General features: G+C 39.1%; 1 protein-coding gene across 10 annotated transcripts in view; it reads right to left on the bottom strand.

The window, feature by feature from the left end:
- The window catches only part of TJP1 (tight junction protein 1), a 160505-nt gene that overhangs the window by 25366 nt on the left and 113470 nt on the right, over positions 1 to 21669 (bottom strand). For all 10 annotated transcript variants that reach the window (XM_077185781.1, XM_077185782.1, XM_077185780.1 and 7 more), the window contains 8 exons: positions 15896 to 15952; positions 11329 to 11453; positions 11012 to 11114; positions 9314 to 9593; positions 8660 to 8763; positions 7605 to 7773; positions 7103 to 7247; positions 1330 to 1466 (listed from right to left, as the gene is read on the bottom strand). In XM_077185781.1, the coding sequence (XP_077041896.1) occupies positions 1330 to 1466; positions 7103 to 7247; positions 7605 to 7773; positions 8660 to 8763; positions 9314 to 9593; positions 11012 to 11114; positions 11329 to 11453; positions 15896 to 15952 (1120 nt within the window). The remainder of the gene's footprint in view (positions 1 to 1329; positions 1467 to 7102; positions 7248 to 7604; positions 7774 to 8659; positions 8764 to 9313; positions 9594 to 11011; positions 11115 to 11328; positions 11454 to 15895; positions 15953 to 21669) is intronic.

Genomic DNA, 21669 nt, shown 5'->3' with positions numbered 1-21669 from the left:
ATTAGCTTCATGTACTGGCCTACAACTCCTCCCACCCAAACTAAGTATTTCCATGTGCCTCTTTCCATTCATGCAAGAACAGAACATTTCTCCTTCCCCACCAACCAACAAAACCCCCAAACTATTTATCACTGGTTTGCTAGCCCCTCAGACCAATTATCAGTACATTATTTTGGATTAAGAACCATCTTAAGGGCTGCCTATCTGGCTGGATTGGTATTATGCCAATTATTAATCTTCAGTATCTTACAGAATTGCAGAATTCATCTTTCTAATCTCACTACCACATCCTTTTCCATCTTGGCAAATATAAATTACTTCATTTGCCTCTCTTCATAACACTACTGTAAAAGGTCACCTCTTATGACCATCTTTTTCATAATGGCTGCTGTATCAGAAAACTTACTGTCCTTATTTTCAAGATCTTTCAGAGTCTATCAATATCAGACCCCTTCCAGTTCTTCACTAATCTACTGACTACTACATGCAGAAGTGTCACTGCTCATCCCTTAGGTCCTCCAGTATTTTCAAGCTTGAATGTGCTTTCTCTCATTGCACCCAGCCTTTCAGTAATAGCTCCCTCTAAACCATCTGCACAGCTCCTTTCTCCACTTGTAATTTCACTGAAGTGCCTCATTCTGTAAACAAAAATCTTGTAAGTACCAGCCCGCCCGGAACAGTGTCCTGTATCATCTTTTGTTTTGTTTGTTTTGTTTTTTTTTTTTCCTTTCTTACACCATCTGGCTTTTATCTGCTGCCATTTAGCTTATCCTTTCCTTTTGGGAAAAAGGAAAGAGATTTTGGTCTGGTTTGATTAGCCGTACTGCATTTGTTAACCTGCCTTCTTTGTCCTTGACAGAAGTTAAGTGCTATATGAACAAAGCATTTTGACATGTTCTGAGTTGTATCTTGGGAACAGGAGCTCTAAACTGGCTTAAATACATCGTTGTTATAAATATAATCTGCTACAGTAACCCATAAGAACACATTTACTGCTGAACACTCAGAAAAGAAATGACAGATTTTAACCTTGTCTGTGAAATCAGTACAAAACTCTTTACAACCATCACTTATAGTTATAACCTTAAACACTGAAATCTGACCCCTATATAATGACAGAACCCACAATGTAGGTTTTCAGGACCAAAACTCTTCAGATATAAATGAGATTATGGTTACAACGACTGTTTGTATCCAGAAATAAAAATAATCAGGACTTGGTCTGTTTTAAGACTTGAAAGTCATTCCACAAACATGCAAGAGCATTAGGTCTTCACTGGTCATCCACTCTCACCAACACAAATAATTAAAATATTTTAATGGTTTTACCTGGAAGTGGCGGAGTTTGTTTTTCAGTTCTTTCAACTGTCACCTCTTCCACAGCTTTAGAAATATCATCTGCATTCTTTACAGGTGTAGAGACAGCTCCTGGTTTAGTTATTCTCTCATCTTCTCTGCTTCGATGACTACATTAGAAAAAAAGATTGCACTCTGCATACAGAACTGCTTCTATGATCTTAGTCTACTAAGACTAGAGAATAAATACTTTCATCCATCAGGTTGAGGGTAAGGGATCACCATTACTATTTAGGAAGGTTTTGTTCTCAGACTATCACATTATTAACAGTTTTTACCATTTCTAAATCTTAGTGTTTTGTCCCTAATAGCACATTAACAAAGGACTTCCCTAGCTATGGCAGTTAAGAGAGCAGTAGCACATGGGACACAGAGTCTAAAGCTTCAAGCTCTCTGCTTCAAGCACACAGGTCACACACACGTGCTGTATATTGATAAATATATCAGGAATTGAGAAGCAAAGGGAAGAGAGTAAGAAAATCCATTACAACAGTCTTTTCCTCATCCCTTCCTAGAGAAATAATGGATTTTTAGACTTAATACTTGGACTTTGCTGTGACCAAGCTAATTTACCTGCTCCCTTCTGTGTCAGCTGCCCTGAAGCACAAGTGCTGCTGTGGCACCTTTTATCCTTGCAAAGCCCTGCCAAGGTCCATGTAAGTATGTTCCTCATTTCTCATCTCCTCAGAGGATAAAGCCTTTAATTTACAGCTATGACAAGAGGGGAGTGCTTCTCATCCACACATTTTAGTCAGAAGACAATTTGTTGCTTCTTATGCATTTCTTACACACATGTGGAGAACAAACTGAAGAAATTTAGGACAAGCTATCTTGTTTTTAAATGATAAAAGCAAGGAAAATTCTACAGAATGTAATTTCTCTTCCTTGAGTTCAAAAGATCAGGTATTCTTGTATTGTTGTACTGAGCTACAGCTACCAGCTGTACTACAGCAGAACTGAACATGTGCTGCATGTTGAAATGTTAACCACTACACTGCTAGCTGATGAACACTAAATAATTTAATAGGCTTGGAGCAGATGAATATTAATAATGAGCTAGAAAAATAAAGTTTCCTTCCTGGGACTTGGCAAATAAGCAAGGATTTAAAGGATATTTGAAATAAGACAGGCACAAATAGCAGCCTTTCATATAATACCAGACTAACTTGCCAAGAAGTGGGGGAAAAGGTATTTTCTCAAGTATAACAATGGCTTGGTCAGCAGGTGCAAACCCATCTGCTCTCATAAAGGAGAGGTCTCTACTGGAGGGAAAAGAGAGGGAAGTTCTGCACTACTAACAGCTAGATGGTGCTACTGGGCAATAATGAGCATCCCTGCCCATAAAGCACAAATGGATCAAATCCCCATCAGAAATAATGCTTCAAGAGTCAGAAATATGACTTCAGAAAACAGATCTCAGCAAGTCTGCTCATCCAAGACATGCAGTAGAGAATAAAAGAGATTACAAAAATTGAAACACAAGTAGAATGTGCTTTCCTGAAGCAAAATGAAGTCTTAAAATATGAGAAACAATGCTTAGCTATTCAGCCAAGACATACTACAACTTCTCAGTGCATTCCTCTGCCAGTTTTAAAACCATGTGCCTGAAGGCAGCTAAACAGAATAGAGGAAAGTACTCCAATCTCCACAACAAACTGTGAAGAGAAGCACTCTTGCATTATAAACAACCATCTTGTTCTAAGTCATTGATAAAAACAAGCACAGTAGCTTATTTAAAATCCCTATTCATGCCTCTTTTTCTCCAGATAGAGTCCCTTTTGGAGGCTCCCACAGCTGATTAAAAGGATGCTAAAACCACTATGTCTAACAAAATTAAAAGTAAGCATTTACCCTTCTACTTCATTCCCAACCATTACTGATAGAGATTTTCTTATTCCTCTTTTGGATTTCCAGTTTAGGTGCATAAGCTAGAATGTACCAGACTAAAACATAAATGGACTGCTCATTCCCTTGAAAATAGTTCCTGGCTTATTAAAAACAGATACATATATTTAGCTATTTAAATGCATGCTAAGTGTCCTAGAAACAAAAAAGTTCTGTAATGTTGTAAGCTGCAACTAATTCCACTCCCCAAAGATTTCTGGATAATGAGCACTAGTTAATCAGACACTACAGTAAATTTCCCCATGAGCCCTCTCTACCTGTTTCTAAGCATCTCCTAACATTTGAAAGGAGCATTACTCTAAAGTAGCAATAGCTGCTTCTTTGCTTTAAAAATAAGGCAAAAAAATACTATAGTTACTACACAAAGACAAAATTCATTTTACATTTCCCCCACACAGTCCAAAGCCAGTGTAATTTTATGCTGCTTTGATTCCTGTACACATCAAGAGAATGCAAATGTGGAAGCTCTCAAGAACAGTAACTAAAATACAAACACTGAGGGCACAGCACAAAATAGTCAGGTGAGTATCTAAAGCCACAGGCTCCTGGACTGCTGCAATGTGTGCAGGCAAATACACCCCACCAGCTCAAAAGCCTGCAAAGGTCAGGTCTAGTCTACCTAAGACATGAAATTTTAAATGGACAAAAGTTGACAGAACAAAAAGGAAACATCAGAAAAGCAGGGGAGGAGATTTTTTTCCTTGATTTTGCTTAAACTTTCCAGTAAGCCCTGAATATTACACATTCCAAGCTGATACAGGAAACAACTTAATGCCACCACTGGTTCCAGGTGAGGGAAATTTGTTAAAAACTGACAGCTGCACTTCCCAAGAGACAGAAGTGTTGTTCCCTGTGTGCACTGTGACACTATTGTTTAACATCTGTGCTGTGTCAGGGCCCCCTTTACCTCACTTCCTCTCCCTGACATTTTTTCGAAGTGTGCTTACCAGAAACATTTTAAAATTACAAAATACAATCAGCTACATGTTAGTGCTATTACTGCAGAACAAGAGATGATCTGCAACACACAATGTTTGTCTCTACAGAAAATTATGGGAAATATGAACTTGCAGGTTCTTCCCAAATGTGATTTTAGCACATCTCAAACTCTTTAGCATAAGAAGAGTAAGAGCAAAGTAGCATCTTCCTACAGACATTCAAAATAGGGCTGATTTTTACCTTAAATTCTAGTTCTTCAGCTTGTTTTGAAAAGGAACAGAACAACCGACCTCTCACCCTACATATAAATTGCCAAGGGTATTACAGAAGTCAGCCTCATCCTTCCACAAATAATGATCATCTCTACAGTGATTTCTTCAAGCTACCAAATCCTTCTTGCTAAGGATGAAGTGTTAAACATACCAGAGGATGTTTTTGCTATTCCAATATCTAGGTTTTTGCTATTCCAATATCTATAGGAGACAGAGTTCCCAAGCAGGAATTCTTTCAGTTAGTAAAGGGCAGCCCAGAGATACCACCTGGGAAGTTTGGCAGCACCTGGCTTTAAATGTCAGTCTTTGGGATGGGTCACACCAAAAGCTTGCCCAGCTCAACAGCTGCTTAGTGCCAGCAGTAAGACCAGATAGCTAAGAAGGGATATGTGATACTTGTCCTGAGGGAGTCTCCAGCTTAGCTGCAGGGACCTCTTCTGCTCATTCTAACTTTCTAAGTACAACTCTTCATAGATTTTACAAATCAATATTAGCCCTTTCTGTTAGTAAGTAAAGAAAAATGTTTTAGAATTTGAGTTTTTAAAAGACTGTTCAAGAGACATCTGTGAACTTTCTTTGGACTTAAGAAAACTAAAGCACTATTTGATGCTTTACAGAATGATCCAACAGCAATTGTTCTGGAAACCCTGTATCCAGGAACACTGCAAGCAGCCTGATCTACATACCAGTGAGGAATACTGAAAGGTGGACAAGACTGAAGACCCTGCCAGACCCCAAAGCAATACTGAGGCAGATCTGTTAGCAGATTTCTGTACTCTGGTGCAAACCAAGAAATGTCAGTCTGTACTCAAGGACTAAGGACTAAGAGGATTCCCCTGGAACTTCCCTCCTCATTAACATACAAACACTTGGCAGAACAGTGGCTAAATAAAGACTCATTTCTTCAATACATTTTTAACATCCTCCTTAAGCTTAGTTGGAAGACTTTTTGCACATTTCTTCCTCAGCCTTTTCTCAAGCCTTTTTCTTCCTCCAGATTTTCCAGCAAATTCAAAAAAGAATAAGCAGTTAACAACTAATTTGATCTTACAGTAGATTTAAATTTGCACAAACAACCATTTCAAAGAGAAGTTGCTCTCAACATGTTTTTCCTTACATGGCTCAGGGCCCAGATTTTCTGATCTTGAAAGGCACATGTTGCAAAGGAAGTCAAGCCATGCCAAAGCAGCTCTTGCTCATACAGAAGATGTAACGGATGCATTCAGAGCTGAGATAACTTCAAAGTTCCCTCTCGGGGAAGGTTGGATTCCTGCACAGTTTGGTCCACAGGGAGGAAGTGACCATCTACCTAAGCCACTGCAATAGGACAGGAAAGCACTAACACTAGGCTAAGGCAGCCATAGTTCTAACAGGTTTTTATTTTTGTTCCTCCCTCCACGAGCCCTATCAGGCTGCACTAGAAATGCATGTCAAGACATACAATTTGGAAATATGACAGAGATCTCACAACCTTCACAATCAAAGCCCTGCCGCTGGGACCCTGCTTTTAAGTGTTTTAATGAATGTGGTTCCTACTTGAATACAAGCCTTCATGCCTTGTGGTCCCTCTGAACAATGCACACGTAAGAGAAGCAAAAATGTCTGTAACCCATAACCCCAAGCCGGTGTACCTGCAGGTACAATCTCTCTTGCTGTTGTATAGATCTTTAAAAGACTCTAAAAGCCTTGAAGGTATGTTATTTTCCCCTTGGGCAAACCAATTTTATTAATAAGCAATCAGGCATATCTTTAATGAAATGGCCAGCTGCAATTTGGTTTTTCAGAGTTTTTGAACAGCATCTAAAAATATTCAGATAGAGGCTCTGAATTTGAAATTTGTAAAGATCAATTCTAATTTCTGCTCCATCTTATTATGAGCAGTCAAAAAAGAAACTTTTCTCATTTAAATATTTAATAGAATTTGAAATTCAACACTGAAACGCTATTTCAGTAAATTAGAACGTCTATTTCCAAACTGTGGAAATGCAAAACTGGGCAGATTTGTTATTTCTGACTAAAGTTTCATATTTCAGGATAAAAAACTCCAAACCATACAGTACATTACTTCTCTCTGAATTCATATCAAATTAGACTTACATACTAAATAATTATAATCAATGTTCCATTACCAAGTTCAAATATTAAAAATAGAGTGCAAAAGCTAAACCTGTTGTGAAATACACCTTGTTTTGCAGGAACTAAATGTATTCAGAAACATAAGCTAACCCCATGCCTAAACAAAACAAGATTTCAGCAAGTTTACCCAGGCTGGACATGCAACAGGAACTGTGCTACAGGTCATCTCAAATCTACTTGCAGCTAACTGCTTTCTAGTACCAAAATACAACTACACATTACTCAATAACATATTATCAAGCTTATATTGTCATTCATACAACCATGCTCTATGATTATGTTTAAAGAAGATGTAACACTAAAGAAAGGTTCAGTTTCTCCTCAAGTCTAAAATATTCAGACCATTATTATCAGCATCTCTTGAGACAAAGAATGTCATATTACTGCTCCACAGTTCTGCTTCACATTTGTTACACCTTATCAATCCAAGCACTCCTACAATTTATATGTTACATTAAATAGTTGATTTAAAAATAATACAATGCTGCCATCACCTGCCGTTGCTGGGCTGCTGTGGAGAATGTCTGGAATGGTCTGAAGGCTCTGACCTCTGGTCAGGAGATCGTGAACGACTGCGGCGGGGCCTGTCATGTGATCGGTTGGAATGATCTGATGCCAGCGACTGAATTTCTGAAATGTCTGTTAAATAAAAGTTGTTTTTTCATGAAATGATTGTAATTTAAATGGTGGCATGACCTGCTTAAATGGGAATAAGCTTTTGCAGAGAATTTTTATGAAGATGTTAAATCTATGCTTATTATTACACAAAAACCAAACTTAATATTCCTGTAAGAACAGCCACAAGAACAGGGACTGTATCTTTTTCTCCACTGTTTTGAAGGAGTGGATTTCAATTACATTCAAACAAAAAATTACCCATATTACAATCTTACTCCTAACTTTTCTCCTCCCCACCCTCTGATCCCACTTAGGTATTTCACATAGTGACAACATAGGGAGTTCTTTCCTCTTTAGAAATCAAGTTTTTATACTCACCATCTCTTTCTGAAGCATTAGCAGAATGAATACTGTCAGAAAGATCAGGGACATTCAACAGTGTGGCTCGTTCATCTCTCTGAACAACCATCTTCAATTTGCCTTTTGACCTTTCTATTAATGTTTTGGCATCTGCTAAGGACATATTTTCCGTCACTGTGCCGTTTATCTGGAATAGAGCAGGAAAAAAGAACAGATATAAACTTACTAAAAAAATCCCAGTCAATTTCCAGCAAAAAGAGAGGTGTTCCATCTGATGATACTTGTAAGTAGGGAAAATATTTATCAAATTACCATAATACAGTGGAAGACCATTAAGATCATCCAAAATATTTCATAATACAAAAAATTCTTTTCAACTTTCAAAGTTAAAGCTTTTTTACACTAACTTGTAAAAGATCAGTTATGTTTTTTGAATCAGCACTGCCATACTCAACAGAGCAAAGAATGGTCCATTTTTCTGCACCAACATATCCACAGCACTATCTTGAAATAAAAATTGTTAATATGAATTAAAATAATAGAATAGCCTCAGGTGGAAGGGACCTCCAAGACCATCCAGTTCCAACCACCTTGGCATGGGCAGGGACACCTCTCACTAAACCAGGATCCTTAAAGCCCCAGCCACTTGCCTTGGACACTGTCAGGGCTGGGGTATTAAAAATTAACCCCTGGGTATATTTATTTCTAAAAAAAGCCCAACCAAACAAAAAAATTAACCTGAAGGCAAGTTTTAGTGTTGCACAATAGCACAGTTCCACAACATTTTACTTACAAACTAAGCAAAGCTTCAATACTTCTCCAATAATCTTTATTATGTATTTACAGTAGGCATTATTTGTCTGAAAAACACTAAGGGAATAATACCAAAAAGGCTTGCTAATTTTAGTTTCCTAAGAGAAGTTGATTCATGTTAAATCTGATCTTTGAAATAATTTAATGAAAAGTGACACACCTTCTATTAACTATAATCACATTACTGACATAGCCAATTGTAGGCAGAGTTGTATCAGTGAGTTTTGCCCTTAAACAAGCATCAGCACCATACACTGTACCTTCAGTACAACATCTCCTTCCTGGATATTGCCATCTCTTGCTGCCAGGCTGTCCTGTGATATTTCTTTCACAAATATGTGACTTGCCAACCGCAGACCATACTCTACATAATAAAAGAAAAAAGAAAAGTGATGAAGTTACAGTAGAAAAGAGGGAGGTATCTGGAGATTTACAACACTGCTTTATACAGCATTTACACAGGTAACACAAAGAGGAGAGTGAACTTGGCACACAGTGGGCTGTAGCAGGATATGTTACAGCTTTACCATTATATCAGTCTCTTTTTCTAACACTGCCTATAATCAGAGCTGTTGTTCAACAGCTTAACTGAGGTGCTACCTACAATTTTTCTTCTTCCAAACAAGACACCCACTAAAGACTCAGCTAAAGTGTAGGTATGTAGCTGCTGACCACCAGATGTTGGCTGTAGCTGGAATTTACTTACACTATATAGTACTTTACCCTTAACTAAGCACACAGATTTTGGAATATGAAAAATCAAACCAGAAATACAATAGCACTTTTTAAGTTTTGAGCCAGCTACTGGTAAAATGGGCAAACTGGTCACAGCACTGCTCATTCAGCCCACACAGCCTTTAACACAACACTGAGGGAACCAGTAAGTTTGAGCAAGGGATGCCCACACAAGTTACCTTCATTTTTCCTGGATTTCACCAGTGTGACCTTGGTGGGCTTGGCAGGCTGGCTGGAGGTGACAGACCTCCTGTCTGACCTGGGAGACAAGCTCCTGTCCCTGCTGGCGCTGCGCTCTCTGGCCCAGCTCTTCTCGTGCCTCCTGCCGGTGCTGGGGCCACCGCGGCTGCTCCGCGGGTCCCGGATCTCCTCGTCGTAGCTGTCGTCCTCGTTCTCAGACACTGGGTCAGGCTCTGCTCGAGTCACTGGGATCTGAATTTTCTTCATCCTTCGGATGGTCTGCAAGCCAACAGCAGCAATCAGCCTCTGGCTGGGTAATGCTACTGGTGGCACTAATGTCAGAAGTCAAGCTAATCCCAGCATTCACAACATGCAGATGTATTGGTGAATGCTCTGAATTGTTGCATCCTCATTATAAAATGATGTCCAATTAATACAGGATTATTATTATTATCAATACAGATTATTAGAAAGCTGTTTTTACAGCTCTTTTAGTCCTTTTTAATGTCTTTGCACAAGTGGCAAAAGGGTAACAATCAACAGCCTTTGTAGCACAACACAATATTCTGTCTTCAGAGCTGCATATTTGAATGCCCTCTTTGCTTAAAACCACAAAATCAGTTACTGGCACTGCTAAAACCCCTTTCTGCTAGCATGTAATCTAGTGCATTCTCAGTATGCTATTGACAGTGATTCTCCTCAACTTTGAAGTCTCCCAGTCTTCCAAAAAAATGTTTATGCAAGACATGGAGGAAGGGGAGCAGTCGCTCTGGAAGTTCAAAGCTGGTTTGTACAACACAGACAGCTGGTTCCAGAATATGAGCCAGCCTTGTTCAGAGATTTGTTTGCTATGTATTGCAGAACAAAACCAAGTTCTACCATAAAGTTTTCATTAATTACCTTTTTTTATCCTAAATCCACACACCAAATATTTAAGATACTGAAAGCCCTGCACAGCTTGCCACACATTGCTTTCTGTAAGCTTTAAAGAACTGCTGCCAAATCTACAAATGCAAAACATCACACTTTCTCTGCAACTGCATTAAAGCACATAAATGCACTAAAAAAGTGTCAGCAGAAAAGCTTTTCTACAAGCACTAGAAATCTGTTTTCATTAATTAAGAAACTTCTAAACATTGTGCATTTTTTGTTCTATTTTTTGTAACATAACCCCCAAACTTCTACAGAAAGCTGCCCCTTAGTGATGACCCTTTTCTGGTTTGCAAAAGTTCAAAAACCAACCACTTAGAATAAGCCTACAAAATTATAGGAATTAAAGTAATTATACTTTATTTTGGCAAAGTGTTTACTGAGCACAAAAAGAACTGTTAGTGCCTGGACAGCTTGTCCTTTAGCATACACCAGCCTTTGAAAAACTCAGTAAAAGTGTATCCAACAAAGTAAACAAATATTAAACAAAGCTGACTTGCCACAATTTGGCAATCTGAGAACTTTACCATAAAGAAAAGTAGTCTGAATTATCCTGTGCCACACTATGCAACCATCATTCTTCACATTTGAAAAACATTTTGAGTGACCCACTTGATAAACATACCACGATCATCACTTAAACCTGACACATCACACAGGTGTTATTCAAGTACCTTGCATCATGCCTGTATTTCATGGCAGACATTACACTATTTCACTTTTGCTCTATGACTATGGAACTTTAAATCTTCAAGACATTCACTTACAATTTTGGCATTCTTCCCACTTTTCCTCAGCTGCTGAACAGCAAACGCATGCTCCACATTATCCATTGAAACTCCATTAACCATTGCAACACGGTCATTTTCTCTAATGAAAAACATCACAAGGCACACTATAAATACTTTATGCCAGAAAGAAACTATTGGTGAATAAGTGCCCCCAAGCAAACTGCCTGTATTACAAACCTACTACACCAACAGTTACAGACAGACAACTTGAGACCATAACAACTGGGAGGTTAAGCTACTACTGACAAAGATGAATGCCCTGAATCAGCACCCAGCTATAGTTTGGCACTTACTGTAGCAGTCCTTCTGCTGGGCCTCCTTTCAGCACATCAGAAATAACTATTGATGTCTCACCACTCTGAAAGTGAGGATTATCTCTTCCTCCAGATATTGCAATACCAAATCCAAATCCAGGGGCCTATAGAAACAAGAGAAATATTTTTACTTTCCGATATCTAATGGTCACAATTTGCATTCCCATAGCTAACACAATACAAGTTTTTGAAAGAAGGCATGATCAATGAACCAATCAATGCTATGCAATCCAGTAACAGGAGATCGATTAAAAATAAACACTTCTAGAATGCAGAGAGTTTTGGAGTAACTACCCAGTCTCTTCCAAGAGATTAGAGTTCTCATTTGCATTTTTATGGCCTGGACCTTAGGAGGTCATCAGCAAGGCCTCAATCTTCAGTAAGCACAACAAACCATTGCACTGAACTGCAACTCTGACTCAAGCCCTATATCACTTCCTGCAACACTTTCTTTGAGTTTTCCCATTATGGTATTTACCCAGCTCGACCTCAGCAGCTCAGGAACTGACAGGACTGCAGCACACAGTAGTATGACTGCAGGCTCAGTTCTTAGGGATAATACCAAGATCACTTGTACCATTAAATACATCAAAACCTTGTCAGCACTTGCAAATCATCTGCATCTTAACAAAAGTAATTTGCTTCAATCTTTTCCCTCTAGGGTGACCTGCCACTACAGCAAGGTCAATGCCTCTGAAAAGTTATTCCTGTTAGATATTTCAAGATACAACAATGATGCTTACATTTCTGCCTGGAAGCAGCGAGGGTGGGAAATAAGCTTTCTAAATATAACTGGTCTGCAAACAATCTAGCTCTTTTACCATTGCCCAGAAAACATTTTGAGGATATTACCATTTAAATGCTGGATTTTACTCAAGAATTTATTCTGCAATTTTCAACTCCGCAAAATGCCGTCACCGACGGAAAAGAGCAGGTTTGGGTCAATCTCACCCCTCTATTTCACAGAGCACACACTTCATGCTGGCAGAATTCACCTTCTCTTTTTCTGACTTTTTAACAAACATGACCCAGCTTTAGCAAGGAGTTTCATAACCTTACTGTGACAGCAGAGGCAACATGGCAGTCTGCATCTGGCTGCGAGACACATGATGTTCAGCTTTTTGGACATTAATTACTGCCCAAAACCAACCTGTTTCCTACTTCCTTCCAAAACAGAGGTCATAAAAGGATGTTTCAGACTTGCCTGTAAGCAGTGAATAGGAACAGTACTAAAATACAAATTTGGAGATTCACTGTTCAGAAGTAGCTAGTCCACACTGTTGCCAAGAAGGAAGCTGATCTAAGTGTGGGGGACTGGGGAAGGGCACACCTTACTGCTTCTTTAACATCCATTTTAATTCATTAGAGGATGAATGGACTTATTTTCAAAATACATCCCACACAGATCAACCAGAAGTCATGGCTGGGATGCAAGAATTAAGTGAAACTTGGTGCCATGAAGGAGGATCTTAAATGTCCACTCGTGACCAGAGAGAGGGTTTTTTTTCAGTACTTTATTTTTTAAAGTCAAAGAGAATATATAATAGCCTACACAAATATGTTACTAAAAACCCTTTCAAAACAGTAATATTTCCCCTCTCATGACACTCCTACTTTTAGTTTTCCATTATTTTAAAAACCAGAACTTAGTTTGCACCATATTTGGGTGGGGAAGGAAAGGGAGAAAAGAGAGAATAGCAAAGACATTTATGTCAAACTTCATTTAAATATTATCTTTCCTTCACCATAAACAAAAATATTTTTAAAATTCTCCACTTATGGTAAGGAATACAGACATCAGGCTAAGGGCAGCAGAAACTCACTGTAAAGATTATCTTGCTGCTTGCCATACTACTTTTAAAAGTAGACCTGCAAATCAAATCAGCAGTATGGAGATGACTACATTTCATACTTTGATGTTCTCTTCCAGAAGCCCTGAAACAATGCAGTCTCACACACAGACAGCAGTTAAAAGGGCCTACAAGTTAAATAAAGAGTTTCTAATAAAATAAACCAACATCTTCAGAAACACTCTCAATTCAAAAATCAAATCCTAAATCCATCTGAAAATTTATGAGGTCACATAAGAAACCTTCTAGTAAAAATTAGCCTATCTACTTTCCATTTTATCCTGCTGCCTATCATCATCTTGAGAGACAACTGATTATCAGAACTGCTGAGCCTAGCTCCTAGACATGCCTGGACATAGCAAGATGTTGATCACTACAGATTATACAAGATACTAACATGTACTACTACTATACAAGATACTAACATACAGGTAAAACTGCATTAAATAAATCCTTGTATCAGAACTTCACCTGTCAGATGGTGTAGGAAAAAAAAAACCACAAAAAGAGAGCTGTACTATTCTACTTTCCCACAGTAATGCAGTGTGGGACAGGCAAAAAGGTAGGTACATGCCTGGATTCTGTGCTTTGGGGGAAGGACACACATCTACCACAGACTCACAGAAGTTAGCTCCAAGTAGGAAAAAATCCACGGGATATAAAACTACATGGTTCCTCCTTCAAGGAGGAATTTTTGCAATTAAGGAACTTTGCAATTAAGCATATAAACCCAGAAGACCTCTCAACAAAAGATAAAGTGTAGCTACCTAATAAACTTGAACTGAATCTGACACTGGCTCCAACTCTTAAGAGTTAAGTAGCAGTTTCACTCCAGGAAACTGGAAGGGAGGTAAAGAAAAAATCTTGGTGAAAAATTCCAGCCTCTACTTCCCAAAAAACTTTCTAACGAGTCTTTTGACAGTAGTGTTGGAATTCACCAGTAAACCTCTTCCCAGTGTTAAGGATAATTCTAAGCACATATTTGTTTAATATTAGCATAAGGGGTTTGGTTTTGTTATCTGGCAGGTGGAAATAACAGTTTAACTGACTAAATTAATGCTATTGAAGTTATTAACAGTACATATCATCAACTTTCAACACCTAACTACGAGCTACTTAGTCAGGTAACAAAACAGTCATACCAGAAGAGTTGGCAGAATTTTGACACATAAAAAATCATAAGCAAAATTATAATCAAATCATACTTTCACATCAATGCTATAAAAGAACTTCTGGCTATGCTGCAAGTGCAACCAAAAACGAGATCTCTGGATCCCACCAGTTATTTAAAATTTTGTTCAAGGTAACATCATATTTTAGCATTTCCTTATTTCTTTGTGCATGGACTAAATGGCTCACTTCTGGTGTCAGTGACATTACTGCTCCAATTGACCAGGAAAAGGTCCCCTTCAAGAGAAAATGAGCTATCACCAAGCCTACAAGCCAACCTTGTATTACTATGGCATTTTTTGTTTGGTTTTGACTATAAAGCAGTACTGATTTAATCAGTAATATGAGCAAAGAATGAATTCATAGAGATTACAGGGATGACTGGACAGCTTCAAGATGAAAACATAAAGGGCAATTAATAATATATAGAAATAACACTTCTTGCTCAAAAACTTGTTGACCTAAAAACTGTTGGAAGCTTAAAGAGTAGCCTAGATAAGCATCACTACACATTTCCATTTTTCCTTACAGTTTCCTTTCAATGTGGCTGCAGCCAGAGATGGGCTACTTTGTCAGCCTCCAGGTCACACTGAGTGTAACTGTTCCCTTCACAAAAGGGCACCTGCCCAAACAGTTACATTGAATCAACAACACTAAAGCCTTCAGTATCAACAGCTAACAGGTCTGACAGAGAATTAACATTTTATCTGCCCAGCTGACCTACACGCATTCTTGTCCAAGGTCCATTTATCCCACCAAAGGTACAATTTAAAAATGCCTTTATTCTATGATGAACTGAAGGCAAATGATCCAACTTGCTCCCTTGAGAAAACACTTCCAAATCTCCCTGCTTTTGGGATGGATACAGCATTTGCACCATGATTCCGTGGCTGCTTTAATACTAACTTGCTGCCAGAAGTGGCATCCCACCCTGCCTTTCCTAAGCAATTCATTCCTTACTGACTCTCTTGCACAGCTTCATGATAGCTGCATCAGAACTCCATTTCATTCAGGACTAACTCAAACAAGAGGAGTCAGTCTAAAATGCAAAAGCAGTCTTGCTATTCACTGGTTCCCAGCACACATTCCTTTGTGCAGGGTACACATTCTGACCACCCAGAACCACTACTTCCAGCCACTTAAAGTGGCAAGTAAATAAGACAGTGTTGAATACATTTATTTATATGCAACTACATTGTTTTATGCCCCTGCAAATAAAGTTTGAAAACTTTCACACACAGTTACAGCACTGCCATGAATGAACACAGATTTCTGCCTCCCTTCAGTTGGTACAGATGTAATCTAAAGCTTTGTTTCCAGCATGGTTATTCGTAGGCAGGCTTATCTCTGAAACCCAACAAACAAACAGAGCTATCACATGGAGCTTTTACAACACTTCTAAATTTAAACAAGGGAATATGACAGTTTCCTCTCCTTTTACTTCCTGACATCTGGCTTTTTCCTATTGTTTTCCAAAACTACCAGTATCCTGCGCTAGGCACACACAGCCAATTGTATGAACTCACCCTGTGAAGAGTCACCGTGTGTTGTTCCCATATAGCTGTTTCTTCCATTGTTGTGCTCTAAGGAGAAAAAAAAAACCCCAAAGATTAGACTTCACTTTGAAAAGCTGTATAATACCACAAGCAGAAACTTACATTCAAAAGTAGCATTAATATTCATATAGAATAGCTACAGAAGAAGTTGGCCTGGCTCATTCATTACACATTTCCTGCCTTTATATGTCACAGCTGAACTTCCTGTGCTCCTGTGGAAGGGGGTAGGGGGAAGAACAGGCAAAATAGATTACAAAGCTTGAAGTTATAAAGTTCCAAGGGAAGGATTACCAGCAGCATTTGTGATATAGGCCCTCTTGGTTGCTCATTAAGATTGTAGCTAGTCAAATTAGCTGTATTTATATTCTAACATTTATACCTACGCTCTCCTTTTGCTTGTTTCAACTGCGTGCAAATTACCACTAATCCATGAACACCCAGCTACAGATTACAATACCTGTGCTACTGTATTAAGCACACAGGTCAAATTTAATGGACTGCAGTTTAGTGTGGGCCAATTATTTTGGTGAACAGTAGCACTGCAGAAATTACAAGGTCCTCTCTAAGGTAACTAGATTAAACAGTAACACTATGACAATATTGACATACCTGCATTTCTGCTTGAAAGAGCACTACTTAGTGTGCCACGACAAGCAAACATTTGGAAAGACAAAATAGCATGAGGGAGGAAAACCCAGCAGAGCCCAGGGCCTGGAAACAGGCAGGAAGGCAGCAGGAAATGCATAGAGAACATCCTGCTGCTGCATTTTCTACCTTTCCAGAGGGAGTGTCCCGTGTTTTGCTCCATACCCACCCCCCTCATAAGCATGCAATCCACTAATTAAAGAACAGAATCAGAACACAAACATCCCTGCAACATGGAGGTACTGATTTTTTGAAAATCTACTTTGCTCTCTATTACTTTCAATTACAGTTACTCAGTCACAACAACAAAAAGTACTCCAAACTTTTAATCCAGTCCTGCATCACAAGGAACAGCAGTAGGAGTGTTTACTCTCACAAACAACACCTCTGAAAACTTGATCCAACTTCAGAACATCAGAACTTGCAACTGGGTTCAAAAAGCAAGTTCTTCTCATAATGTCAAAAAGCTCTGCATTTTTCCTCTGCATTTTGTGCTTGAATCTCAAGGGTCAGGATGTGCCACATTACTGCTCTTCCAGAGTTCATTTCTCCTGAAAGTGCTGTTGCAACTTAACTGTGACATATTTAATTAAAACAGCTGTAATTCTCCTCAATTCAGTATCAAATGTTGCTCCTTTACATTATAAATTTATTAAACTCTACCCAGAATTAGATTATTTCTCTCCAGCTTTTTAAACACAGACCAAATATATACTAAAACAGCAACAATTTACACTCACAAAGCCATCTTTGAAACAAAACAGAGCGTTTTACTTGCTAAACGGTTAAGGAATACTGATTTTCTTCCTTATTTCTGATGTTCTCATTCTGTCTTAGTTTTGGCAAGAGCTTTTCAGGCTAAACATCTCATCAACAAGTGAAGACCTATCTCTGCAAGTAAACTTCTACAGCAAGAAGCTCCAAGTGGCTCCTGTTCAGAAGAAGGCACAGCAGGAATCCAATAAAGGACTGTAAAAGGTATAATTTACACAGCAATTGAAATAGGCAGCCTGATTTTTACCTGCCATGACCAAGAGAAGCTAAGCCTGCTCATTCACTGCACTTGCCCTGGCAGTGCTGTGCAGGTCCAGCCCTGTGTCAGCAGCACAGCCCCAGCTCCCTGGCTCAGGGTGCCTGATTTCCATGGCTCTGAGTCCTTGTGCCTCCCTGCTGGAGCTCAGTGCACAGGGCAAACAGCACCCATGGCTCTGGATATGACACAAACTGATAAAACCCGGTTTAACCAGCTCAGCACTGCTCCCACCAGATCTAGGAGAACTGGCAAACCCAGAGTTGGAGTAGGGCAAGATAACAGCTAAGCTATGAGTAAGAAAAAAAATAAATTCCATATGTAACATGCTTCTGAGAACTGTGAGAAGACTTCTACTTCATAAAAAAAACCCAAGGCAATTGTAAAAAAAACCCAAACCAACCTCACAAACTCGCCAGCCTTTCTAAACCTGGACAGGGCACTCACTGCTCAGTCAGTCTGAGGCTGCCATTTTTGGAGCCTTTCTCCTTTCTGCAGCAGCTCAGTCTTTCCATTTTGTTCTCCATTTCTTTGTTCACACTATTGCTATCACCTCCCCTGGATTTTACTAATACATCCATTTCAAATGCACAAGACTTGGAAACATCAAATATCCATTAGTTACACAGCAAAGCAAGTAATATGTTATTTTCATTCTTTCTGCATGCCCAAACAGTCCAATCAAGAACAGTGAAAACAGTTCAAAGGCAGTCTGAGGTGAGTGTTGGCTTTGACACAAACTGCTTACTTGAGTTCATTTCTGATCTGTAAAGAACTGCATTCACTCACAGAAGACCGAGGGAAGTTTGAAGACCTGTGAAGGTACTCACCCCACTTAGCACTGACAACTGAGGCAGAAGAATGAGCCTGTGCTGCCATTGCTCAGCTGAGGTCCCTGCTGTGATACTGCTCTTAGGCCATACCCAAAGTGTTCTATTTTTCATGCTATCCACCACTCATTTAAGGAAAATCAAGGTGACTCAGCAGGAACTGAGAAATATATACAGCCTAACACTCAAACATGGAATATAGGAGAATAGTGTGATACCCCAGTCTAGAGTTATAGTAATTTAACAGAGACCCTTTAATACCTTTGAAATGCAAGTGGATAATAGTGCAAACTCCTACATCTGTATTACCAATGACTTTACATCCCAGAATCACACAGAACCACTTAATTTTCAAGGCTGGAAGGGACCTCTGGAGATCATCCAGTCCAACCCCCCTGCCAAGGCAGGGTCACCTGGAGCAGGTGACACAGGAATGTGTCCGGGTGGGTTTGGAATGTCTCCAGAGAGGGAGACCCCACACCCTCCCTGGGCAGCCCTGCCAGTGCTCTGCCACTCTCCATGGAAAGAAGTTCTTCCTCAGGCTGAGGTGAAACTTGTTGTGTTTAATTTATGGCCATTGCTCCCTGGCCTGTCGCTGGGCACCACTGAAGAGTCTGGCACCATCCTCTTGGCACCTGCCTGGGAGATTATTTACATGCATTAATGAGATTCCCCTCTCAGTCTTCTCCAGACTAAACAGATCCAGTTCTTCCCTCGTAAGAGATGCTCCAGAGCCTTCATTAACTTTGTGGCCAATGCTAGGCCCTCTCCAGCAGCTCCTGGTCTTTTTTGTACTGAGGAGCCCAGAATTGAGCACATATATTAAGAATAAAAAGAATAGAAAGAATGATGGTATCATGACTCCTGTGATTTGAGGCTTTTGCTTTATTAAAGTGAAAAGTTTCCTTAAGCTCATCCTAAAGAGCATTTTAGAGACAATTAGTATTCCTAGCTCTGTATATGGGAAATGGATCTGTTTGTGGGTTGGGTGTTTTATTACTATTTAAAGGATAGAGTCATACATGACATTGCAATTCATCAATATGGAAGTTATGAAACTTGCCCAAATCTTGGAAACATCAAATCTTGTTCAACTCTTTCATCTTTGGAATTGCCCTGAGAAATAAACATTTCAAAGTAAACATCTTTTCAGAAAGCTCCCTTTGTGGGCTTTTAAGAGTCCTTCAAACAACAACATTTTTTTCTTCTCCTCAATATATTTCTTTCCTTCTTCTCAAGGGCTGGTTTGGTTGTTTTTATTGGGGGCTTTTGTGGTGTTGTTTTTTTTTTTTTTTTTTTTTTTTGATACCATGCCTTTTCTCATCCAACTTTTACATTTTCACACATATCTGGGTATGTGTGCACATGCACACAATATGCTTTCCTTTTAAGCATCCTGAAGGAAAAAACCTACCTAAAAAACCACTGGCTACTGAACTGAGCAATGCAGTGATGCTGCAAATAGCACTGCTCAGTTTACCTGCACTGCAGGTGAAAAAGCTGTTGCCAGCAGCAGCACTGAAGCCACCCACAGGCTTGAGAAGACAGTTCTAGTTTACATTTGGAAAGCTTCAAAAAATAGCCACAGAAATGAGTATTCTACCTTAAAATAATGCAAGTTCCCAAGGGCAGGTTTCTTGCAGATTAACACTTTTTAGATTTCTACACATCACTAAGGTCAGAGCTCCTACACATTCTTGAAATCCAAGCCAAAATAGTCTCCCAATGTTTCTTTCCAACTCTAGGGGGACTTACTGGAGGAATTATTGTTCCCTTTTTAACTCAACTGCTTTTCATAGGAAGGGAATTGTGTTCCAAACAACAAGGTAGATTTTAAGGAATTGTTTCCTCAATGGTGATCAAATTTTGATATGTGAGGTCAAATGAGTTTTTAAACCATGTTATTTCTTAGTAAAGTTTAACAGTAATTTTTGATAAACAAATATAAGTGTTAACTATCTACAGCTGCCATCCATTCCCATACATTCCTCACAAAGGTCAATGAAGTTATTACATTTTCAGAGAAAATAATATCTAGCTAACTACCCAAACCAGATTTTCCTCTGGACTACACAAGAGGAACCTCCTGTGGGAAGCACTAAGTTGCATTTCGCATCTCTGGTTTTTCAGATCAGCACTGACAGCTGTCCTAAGGACAATAAGATGAAGGAGCTGCTTCTGCTACCTCAGGGGGCCTATTGCTCCTATTCTCCACAGAGCACAGTGGGGAGAGGAAAGGTGTCTGACAGGAGCTCTTTCAACCACAGCAGGCAAACTACAGGAAGGGAACAGTCAGATCACAAACTCAACCACAGAAAGAACACCAGCTTTGCTCCAAGCCTGCAGTCTCATGTTGTGTACACCATACTTACAATAAAATGTTCATGTCAAAAAGCATTCCTATTTATCCTGAAAAAGCCATAACAACTGTGACAGTGTTCTTATTCAAGACAAAAAATGAGAAGGAAGAACTAGTATTGGGCTGTGTCAAAAAGGAAAAATACTATATTTACTCTCTATATAGTATATAATGCTATATTACATATAGTATTATCTGCAATATGATATTTAGAGTGAGAGTTCCTCTTCAGAATGACACACCACACATACATACACCTCACCCATCTTGCTGCATTTCAATCTGGCTTCTAAAATTAATTTTCCATTATTCCTGGGGAAGTCCAGTTCAGCAGTAGGATGTTATTGAAATTCCAAGTTCTAAAGATTAAATGCAGGATCAATACATTTTGATTGCACTTGTGGGAACAAGAATTAAAAGTGCTTATCAGAACGATCAGAATTTGAAACTCTTATAAGAATTTCTTATGTTTGTTATGTATATAGGGGGTGATATTTATCATTCACTTAAAAAAAAATCAACATAATCAAAGTCAATATCCAAAACACTCAGCTTCCTGAGGAAGTATAAGAAAAGAAAACAGAATCTTCCTCAGCCAACCCAGAACAAGGAATGAAGAGGTCACTTCCCTACACACAGCATCCTTCAGCACTCAGCTGCAGCACAGTGCTGCTTCCAACACTGACCAGGATGACTGCTACAGATGCTCACCTTTGTCCCTGCCTAGTTAAACTACAGCCACCTTAAATTCCTACAGATTCCCTCCAATTGTCTTATAAAAGCCTTCAGCTGACTGGGGGCAGGGGGCCCGTTTTTGAACAGTTGTTCCCCAGCAATTAGTGCAATGAGGTCAGAATCCCATTATCTGACTGATTTTATC

Source organism: Agelaius phoeniceus, chromosome 13, assembly GCF_051311805.1.
Source record: "Agelaius phoeniceus isolate bAgePho1 chromosome 13, bAgePho1.hap1, whole genome shotgun sequence".
NCBI lineage: Eukaryota > Metazoa > Chordata > Aves > Passeriformes > Icteridae > Agelaius > Agelaius phoeniceus.
Note: the sequence above shows the minus strand (reverse complement) of the source record. Positions and strands in the feature narration are given on the sequence as shown.